The sequence below is a fragment of the Cotesia glomerata genome, linkage group LG6 (assembly GCF_020080835.1).
Source record: "Cotesia glomerata isolate CgM1 linkage group LG6, MPM_Cglom_v2.3, whole genome shotgun sequence".
Lineage (NCBI taxonomy): Eukaryota > Metazoa > Arthropoda > Insecta > Hymenoptera > Braconidae > Cotesia > Cotesia glomerata.
Genome location: NC_058163.1, coordinates 14,278,353 through 14,288,849, shown reverse-complemented (window position 1 = coordinate 14,288,849; position 10,497 = coordinate 14,278,353). Strand labels below are relative to the sequence as shown.

General features: G+C 29.7%; 1 protein-coding gene across 1 annotated transcript; it reads left to right on the top strand.

Annotated features, from left to right (window-relative positions):
* Nucleotides 1-1,869: 1,869 nt before the first annotated feature.
* On the top strand, nucleotides 1,870-3,925 carry LOC123268109. The gene is made up of 3 exons (XM_044732990.1): nucleotides 1,870-2,395; nucleotides 2,482-3,709; nucleotides 3,858-3,925. Exons 1-2 carry the CDS (start codon nucleotides 2,162-2,164, stop codon nucleotides 3,373-3,375), a joined length of 1,128 nt encoding a protein of 375 aa, XP_044588925.1. The 5' UTR covers nucleotides 1,870-2,161; the 3' UTR covers nucleotides 3,376-3,709; nucleotides 3,858-3,925.
* The last annotated feature ends 6,572 nt before the right edge of the window (nucleotides 3,926-10,497 follow it).

Genomic DNA, 10,497 nt, shown 5'->3' with positions numbered 1-10,497 from the left:
CTTTTGAGCTCGAAGAGCTCAAAAGCATACAAAAGCTATTTCTTTCATACAAAATAATACACAAATAGTATTTTTGAGCTCGAAGAGCTCAGACACATCATAAGTGCAATTTAAAGCGTTTAGGTATGGAATTGGCGGGAAGTTGCAGGGATGGCCTTTAGGGTCAACTGTTTTCCAGATTTTTTAAAATTCGTTTTGAGATGATCTCCTCATGATAAATGAAAGATTCCTACTAAATTTACAGCTTTTCGAAGCTATGTTTTATTTATTTATTAAACCAGAAAATATTACAGATAATCAATATATAATACAGATATGTCATTTATTATATTATATTATATTTGATTATCTGTTATACTTTCTGGTTTAATAAATAAATAAAATAAATAAAATGACATATCTGTCCTATAGAGATGCATAACATCTGTTCATAGGACTGGTATAAATTAAAATACAAATCAAGAAAGCTAGTTTACATATATAATTAATTTATAATAGTAGTTTAGAGAAAAATCATAAGTCACATTGCTTTATCCATCGAATTAGACTTATTTTCAGTAATTTGGTTGTTCCGGCAAAATATTTCAATTCGTTCGGTAATAAACTAAAATATTTAAAGGCCGTGTATTTTGCACTTTGACTTGTGATGTTTTTATTAATTTTAGGAAGTGAGATTGACTTATTTCTAGTATTGAAAAAAGTATTTGTAAGTTTGTGCCTGCAATCATTGAAATAGAAGATGAGTGAGTTCACAATGAAAGTTTTTTGTATATTTAGAACATTACAATTTTCATCTATAATAATTTTTTGAATCAGTCTATTTTGAGTTGATACTATAGAATTTCTAGTGGTACTATAAGCACCACCCCAGGCAATTAATCCGTAGTTAATAATACTTTCAATCATTGCATGGTAAATTATTTTTATAGTCCTTCTATTCATAAATAAACTAAGTTTATAGAAAACATATGTAAAAAATTTTAACTTAGTAAATAAATCTTTGGTATGATAGTCCCATTTTAGTCTACTATCAATGATCAATCCCAGATATTCGTAGGATTGAACTCTTTTTAGCTCCTTATTGACTAGATATAATTTAAATTCAGTTGGGACTTTATCAACATAACATCCAAAAGTAATAAACGAGCTCTTATCTATATTTAGAGATAATTGATTGGCACACATCCACAAGTTAGTATCATTCAGCCAAGTAGTAATTAAAGACTGAACATCCGACCAACTTTTAGCAGAGCATAAGACAGCAGTATCGTCAGCATATGAGACTAGTGAGTTGCATGGAACCACATTGAATATGTCATTAATATAAATAATAAATAAAAGTGGTTCTAAAATCGTGCCCTGAGGGACACCCACTTTTACATATCTTTCCTTACTTGATATGTTATTCACTTTTACAGTTTGAGTTCTGTCATTTAGGTAATTTCTCAGCAGATCCAGTACAACACCTCCAATTCCATATGCTTCAAGTTTGACTAGTAAAATTGCATAGTTAACAGTATCAAATGCCTTTGCCAGGTCGAGAAAAGCTACCACAGTTGGGCAACTTATGTCTAAATTATTGTATATATATTCAGTAACAAAAGAGATAGCCTCTTTTTTACCACGGTTCTTTACAAAACCATACTGTCTATCCGAAATTAACTTGTATTTGTTTACAAAGTCTACCAATCTCGAATATACAATTTTTTCCATTACTTTAGCAATATTAGATATAAGAGAAATTGGTCTATAGTTAGAAACTAAAACTTTGTCACCTGCTTTATGCAAAGGTATTATTTCAGCAGTTTTTAAAGCTTTAGGCCATATGCCCATTCATACATACATTAAAAATATGTTCCAGAGCAGCCCCCTGGGGCTAGAACGAGCGATAAAGTAAAAAGAGTAAACTAGTATGTCACAAGATTTTAGTTCTTTTTGAGGGCGCTAGTAGTCTAGTTGCACGACAGCTGATTACAAGCTGCTATTTCATGCGGAGCACACTAAACTTTAAATAAAAATAATAATATTAGAACTGAATAAATGAAATAGCAAACGCGTATGATTTCTATTAATAATTTATCAATAAATAAATAAAAATAATCAAAACTTTGAGCTAAACCTTGTATTGAGTGATTTAAAATGAGAAATATATATTAAGAACATGCCGGGTTGTTTAGTACCAGGATGTACTTCTGGTTACAAATCGAACTTTGAAAAAGTTCATTTTTTTTCTGTGCCCAAAGATGAAAAATTAAAGGAGCAGTGGCAAATTGCAATAAAAAGACCCAACACATTAGTTTCAAAAACACAAGTGGTTTGTGACAAACATTTTTTAGCTGGAGATATAATTCGAAGTCGACAGTTGTTAGGTCCAGAAGGAGAAGTTCTGGGAGTAGTAAGTTAATTTTCTTATCAATAATTATACTGATGATTTTAAAAAAATTAATGAACATTTTTTAAATGTTTTGTAAATACTTTCAGTCACCATATCGGCGACCGCGACTAGCACCTGGAGCTGTACCTAGTTTATTTCCTTGGACAGAGGTGATATCATCTGATAATGACATTGATGCTAACCCTGAGACTTCAGAAGTAAATCTAGTTCCTGATCATAGTAATGCATCAGAAAAGCAAGTTGTTGATACATTTTCTGTCAATATTAATACTGTGGACAGGCTTGAGGAGCTTCAAGTGGGTCAATCTTCTGATGTTTGTTTATACACTGACACGCCAGCAAATATTATAAATAATTTGGAAGCTTTGGAAGCAAATAGTTGTTGTAATTCAGTGGAAGTATTTAATTTTGAAGCTTTATTGACTAGTAATATGGAATTACCAAGTTCATGGATGCGTAATAATATAAAATATAAAGAAGAGTCTCTGATCAGCTTTTCTTATCTTATATGCGATATGATCGATGGAAAATATTTAAGTTTCAATCTGAAAGAGGTGATAGTCGACTCAAAGTTGGAATTATATACACATATACTAGATAAGCCTTTAAATGTCTCGCCTTACTTTAATGTAAAAAAAAGTATCACAAGTGTCAACGATTTGGAGGAGTATTTACGCCAGGTTAACTCTCTAAAAGTTTGTCGAGGTATTGTAATTCCTGATATCAATGAGTATGAAAATTCTGATGCGTTAGTTATAGATAAAAGGAACATGGTAAGACGTGAGACATGCACTCTCTTATGCCACTCAACGCAATGTAATGCGTGTCATAATGCAAGTAGAGCCTTAGTCAGAAAAAGGAAACGCAACAACACAAATTTGCAAGATTCTAGATCAATAAATAAAAAAAGTAATGTACTTTCGAGTAAATTCAAGTCACATGCTAAAGTAAATTCTGGCAATGACCACGTGAAAAATTGAAACAAAAATTAAGTAGATCCATACAGCGGAAAAATCAGTTGCAGTTGGCGAATAGAACATTACGAAAAAATTTGAAAACCTGTCAAAAGACAATGTCTCAAAAATCTGAAGCTAGTGTTCTTAATAAATTACGTTCGAATGATGTTGCTAAAAATCAATGTGATGTAGTTCAAGAAATCTTGAAAGCATCACACTGCAAAAATTCTAGCGGCCGTCGATACTCTGAGAACTGGTTGATGTTATGTATGTTGCTATACATGCGGTCTGTTTCAGGATATAATTTTATCCGTGATAATAACATTTTGCCATTACCATGCGTCAGTACAATGAGAAGGTAAAATCGGATTTTAATTTCTAATAACAAATGAAAAATTCCATAAAATATGTATTTATCTAAGTTTTAGTGATAACTATGTTTCTTATATTTATCTATGTAAAGTGATTTATTAAAATAAAAATAGCTTCATATTTTTGCTTTTCAGGAATCTTGCATCGATAAACACACAGTGTGGATTTGACTCAGAATTTTTCGAAGCATTCACTAATTTTTGAGTAAAAAGAAGAAATTTGTAGGCATGGTGTCTTGCTATTAGATGAAATAAGCTGTCGCGAAAGTGTTAACGTGCGCTCACAAAATCTTACTTATGTCGGCTTAGAGGACTTTGGCGAAGAAAGTAATAAAGTGATTACAATGAATGATAAGGCTAATCACGGGTTAGTGCTAATGTTTCAACCTTTATACGATACATACACTCAGCCTGTAGCTGTATTTGGTTCTCATGGTCCTGTCAGTGGTCAAGTTTTGTCTCAGCTTATTGTAAAAGCAATAATATTACTGGAAAAATCAAATGCAAAGATACATGGTGTAATTACTGATGGTGCGACTACAAACAGAAAGTTTTGGACAATTTTAGGGATGAGTGGCCGAAAAGAAAATTTTAAAATTATTTTAACCATCCCAGTGAAGCGGATCGGAAAGTTTTTGTGTTTTCAGATACTCCTCATCTCATTAAGACTATTAGAAACCGCTTACATAAAACTGGATATTATCAGGTATGAAACAAAATGCTATTTCGATGGTAAAAATAATTTGATCAATATTTTTTTTTTTTTTCTATTAAGATTGATCCTGACAAATCTCCAATTGAATGGCAGCATTTTAAAGATTTATATGATAAGGATAGTCAGTTTCCAGGAAAGTTAAGGATGTGTCCCAAGATAAATAATGAGCATTTAGACTTAAATAACTCGTCAAAAATGCGAGTTAGGCTCGCTGTTCAAGTAAATAACGCAATTACTGTACGTACTTTTATTTTTTATCTGTAAATTTATACTTATATTATTTTAGGTATTTAGTCAATCAGTAGCTAATGCACTAAGAAAATATGCAGCCAACGACCCTGAATTGAACTCTTGGGAAAGTACGGCGGAATTTTTGTTCGTGGATAAATCAGATGTTTGATGCTCTTAATCGGCATGAAAGTAAAGGAGTGCTGCCTAATAATGAAGATTTTAAAGTAATTTTCATTTGTTGATATTTTTAAAATATCCAATAAGAAATTATCGGTTAACATATTACTTATGATTTCATTATTGCAGGTTATTGAGCTATCACTACAAAAAATTAAATGACTGGGAAGAAAATTTCATTAAGAAGGAAATACCTGACACAACTTTTTTAACAATTCCAACGGCAGAAGGACTTCGAGTAACGCTACAATCTTCCCTGGATATTGTTCGGCTATTGACCGAAAAATACGGATTTCCAGCAGTTCCAACAGGAAGAATTAATCAGGATTCTTTAGAGGTTCGCTCAATTTTAGAGCAATTAATAGTACATAATAATAATTGGTCATAAAGTAGTGATAGTATCAGAATTATAACGCTTTAATTTAACAATTAACAATAGAGCGCTCTAACAATTTGTGTGCTTTACTCTTCTGCTTACTGATAACTTTTAGACTCGAATTTATTGTCTTAAACAATTCATTGTAAATGTTCAAACAATGATTTATAACTATCACTTGTTTAAGACATTGCTTGCTTATAATGTTACTTGTTTAAGACAATAAGTTTATACAAACAACAATGGACTTTCACTCGCTGCTCAAGTAAGATACTAACAATATTAATTTACAGATTATACATCAAACGTAGTTACAATTGGGTTAGCGAATATATAATTTTTATACTAATGCTTATTTACTTTCTTCCACATTATTTTATATAGAGGTTTTTTGGCACAGTTAGACAGGCAAGTGGATCCAATGACCATCCCAACTTTCCCACTTTTCTACAGATTTATAAAATCCTATCATTATTTAATATTTTAAAACCTCCTAAATCTGGAAACTGTACAGTGACTTCAAAAGAACCTCTCGTTACTTTATCAGAACTTAAATCTATCTACTCTCAAAATCTTCAACTGAATCAATTAAAATTACTGAAGCGCTAAAAAAAAAATTAATCGAGGCTGTTAAAATTGATAATTTAGAAGATAATGATTTCAACATAAATCTTGACCACGACTATAACGAATCTCAAACGTTGGATTGCATATTATATTACGCTACTGAGGTTGTAGTTTCGCGTATTTATAAAAGTACGACTTGCGAACAATGTCAAAAAGGCATTCGTGACTGTTCCGTATATTTGTCCGAAGATGATTATTTAAATTTTAATATCAAGTCTGATCAACCTTTCATGCATCCAAATCAAAATTTTTATTTCTTCATCAAAAAACTCGAAGTAATTTTTCAAAAGAACTGCGAGTCTGTACATATATTTGAAGATGTTATGACTGAGGTGATTTCTTCTAATATTTTAAGATTTCCTTGTCCTATACATGCCGGAGAACTCCTATTATCTGCTATAACTTACTACATTAGATTACGAATGCAACAATATACTTCACAAATGAATAAAAGCAATAAAAAACAAAATCAATTGAAAAAGAAACAAGCTAAATTTTTGTTCTAGCTAAAAGCCTTATATAAAAATATGTAATTGACTTTATTTACTCTGATTATTTTTGTAAAATTCTAATTATGAATAAAGATTGTTTGTAATTATTTTTAAAAATGATTTATTTATTAAAACATCTGGTGCATAATTTATATTTTTAATCGAGTTATTTTATTATTATAAACATAATAAAATAATTATTAGTACTTGAAATATTCTAAAAAAAATATATTGATAGAAAATTATATATTTAAAAAAGTGGAAAACTTGATAATTATAAGATTATTAAAGTTAAATTTATTTTTAAATAAAAGTGAATTAAATATCTTAGTGCTCTCGTCAAGGTAATCATGCAACTGTACTACTAGCGCACTCTGCCGAGTGTGACAACATAGACTCGCTTTTTGATACACGGAGTGGCAGGGGGCTGTTCCAGAGGTATACTAATTTTATTTGATAAACATTTTAATACTTTGCTATTTATACCATCTATTCCCCCAGATTTTAATTTCAATTCCTTAATAGTAGTTTTGGAACTTAAGATTTTTTGTTGTAAACACCAATCCCCGCAGTCCTTGCTGGGGGTGGTTTCTCGTAAAATCCGCTCGTAGATAATTTCTATGTCACATATAGAAGGTTCCTACCAAATTTGAAGTCTATAAGAGCTATTTATCACAAACGGGAATTTTTCATTGTGAACGCCCTCACAATCTTTTTTAGGGTGGGATATAGTAAAATTCGTTCATGAATAGGGCCAGGAAGTTCGCCCTCAGAATTCGCGTAAATTCGAAGAAAAATTCTGATTGGTTGTTGATTTGTTTGTTGCAATTCCATATTCCGCGAGTTTGTGATGTCAGAAGTCAAATTCATGTGAGTCAAAGCTGTCAGAGTAAGTTATAGACGTAACACGTGGGTAAATATATCATATTGAGGTTACACATAAATATGTTTTGGATTATTAATATTCTAAACATGTAAATTAGAAAAAAAACACAGATTTTTTAAAGAAATGAAAGGAAAGCTACAATAATTATTTTTCAGGTTGAATTCTTGACTCAATAAAGAAAAATTAATGAAAAATAATTTTTTTTATTTTTATTTTTAAATTACTATATAGAGAGAAAAATTATCTATTAAAAAGTACTGAGGAATTTTTAACGTCAATCTAGTCTAAACAAAGTTACGCGGCGTATTGAATTAAAATTTAAATGGTAAAAAATATTCCAAAATTTTTTTTATACTTGCGCGGTATTATTAGTTTTATATGTAAATAGACGATAATTATAGAAAAAAAAAATTCTCTATAAAAAAGTACAGAGATGGTTTTACGTCAATCTAGCCTAGACCGAGTGGAGCGGCAACTTTGGCTACGATTTGAAAAATTAGTGAAAATTGGAAATTTTTTCTTAAATTCCCAGCTAATAATAAAACTAATCCGCGAATAAATAAGAATTGTAGAGAAAAAAAAATTGCTTCAAAAGGAAGATTGAAACGTTTTCCAACACCGTTTGACAAGAAAAAAATAAATAAATTTTATATATTAGCGGACCAGTATAATTATCAGCTTAAAAATTGACTAAAAATTCACAATTTTCACTAAAATTTAAAATTCTGGTCAACGATGCAGCGTAACTTTGTCGAGGCTAGACTGAAGAGTGAAACATGTATGTACTGTTTTGTTGCAAATAATTATCTTCATAATTCTTATTAATTCACCAAGCATATCAATTGCCAGCTAAAAAATTAGAGGAAAAATTTAAAATTTTTAGTAATTTTACAAGTTCTGATAAAAGATGCTATGTAACTTTGTCCAGACTAGACTAAGGTAAGAAACATCTCAATACTTTTTTGTTGCAATTATTTTTCTCTATAATTCATATTAATTCGCAATGCAATTCAATTATCAGTTAATAAATTTAATAAAAAATTTGAAAAATTTTACTAATTTATTTAATTCTGGTCAAAGATGCCGCGTAACTTTGTCTAGACTAGACGAAGGTAAGAAACATCTCAATACTTTTTTGTTGCTTTTAATTTTCACTATAATTATTATTAATCCATCGAGCAATTTTATTGGGAGCTTACGATTACGAAGATTTGATAAAAAATTAAAAATATTTAGTAATTTTCCTAGATCTGATCAATGATGCTACGTAACTTTGTCTACGCTAAACTGAAGTAAGAAACATCTCAGTACTTTTTTGTTGCAATTACAGTGAAAACAGTTTATAACGACATTGAAGGGACCTCCTGTTAATGGTCGTTATAGCCGACAGTCGTTATAAGTAAAAATTAGCAATGCATGGATTATATTCGAAAACAAAAATGAACGGATTAAATAAAAAAACAATACTTGATGAACGTTTACTAAACTAATAAATGATTGATGAAAGTTTATTTAACATTTATTAAACTACACATAAATTAATTTATTAAACATTTCAATAAAATGGTTTTTAATAAAACCACGTATAAATTTCAATACTACAGCTGCCCAATTTTAAAAAACAGTAACTGCAAAATTATTATACCTGATTTTTAGTAGATTTCATAGAAATCTAACTATTGCATTGGTCCTCATGACGGAACTTTTGAAAAATTTTGCTATATTTCGACTCAGCTCGTCAAGCGGATTCAGAAAATGCATATGGTTTAAAAGTTTATATATGTATGTATTTATATATATATATATATATATATATATATATATATATATATATATATATATATATATATATATATATATATATATATATACGATATAATCGGCATTGTCTCTTCTCTAACTCTCGTAATTCTATACGGATCTCAATAAAACGTAACATACTTATTCTTAGGACGATTTCCGAGGTTAAGTTCTAAGATGAGCCAAATCTGTCGATTAGTTTAGAAATGAGAGCAATTAGAAATTTTTAAAAATCGAAAAAAATTTTCACTTTTACCGTATTTCCGTGCAATAACAATGGAACGCGACATCCTATCGGATTTCTGTAAATTGCATTTGAAAGCTTATTTAATAAGCTTCAATTTGTCTACTTATTTATTTCTCCAAATTAAATAGTTTAGGAATAATAGCAATTCAAAAATTTTCAAAAATCGCAAAAATTTTCACTTTTACCGTATTTTCGTGCAATTACAATTGAACACGATATCTTATCAAAATTCTATAAATGGTATCTGAAAGCTTATTAAATAAGCTTTAATTTGTGCACCTCATTATCAGTCTAGGCCAAAAATCACCTACTTTCTCAGACAGATTTAATGAAATTTTACTTTTGCATTCGTTTTGACGTCATTGTTGTTTAATCAGACAGAAATTTATTTTTTTTTTTTTTTTCGTATGTAACCCTAGTAGTATTTTTATTATTCATCATGAAATCTACTTCCATTTCGGCTGCCGAATGACCTTTTTTTGTTAGTATTGCTGCATTTTTTATAACTTTTAGACCTTAATTCCAAGTATTTTTTCTTAAAAATATTTATATTCAAGTATTTTCTATTCATAAATCAAATTTTTTATCAATTAGGCGCGCAAATTTTTTATTGACAAAAAATATTTTAGAAAATCTTAAAATTGTCAGTTACTGTGTTTTAAAATTGGGCACCCGACTACATTTAATAATGTAGATTCAATAACATAATTATTTTTGAAAATACTCAGTTACTTTGTCGGAGAATTATTCTAAGATTGTAACGAAATTGTTTTCTACAACATGCAAGACCATTAACTAAAATGAAAATTGTGATTCTCATTAATTTAAAGCTACACAAGAATTTGATGACATTCTATGTATATTTACTGCAAAACGAATGAAAGTATTTATCAGACACTATAACCAATGCATTTTACTATGAGTTTACTACTATAAGTACTGTGAATTCGGTTGCTATAAACGATTTGTCGCCATAAACAATGTTGTTATAAGCGGTTTTCGGCTTGAGAATTTTATATGTAATAGAGACGGGACTTAAAAATTTCGTCGTAATAACCAGCTTTGAGCGAAGTCGCTTTGAGCGAAGTCGCTGTAAACGGTTTTAACTGTATTTTTCTCTATAATTCTTATGAATTCACCAAGCAATTCAAAAGTCAGCTAAAAAACTTTACGTTTTTTGTAATTTTCGACGTTCTGGTCAAAGATGACACGTAACTTTGTCTAG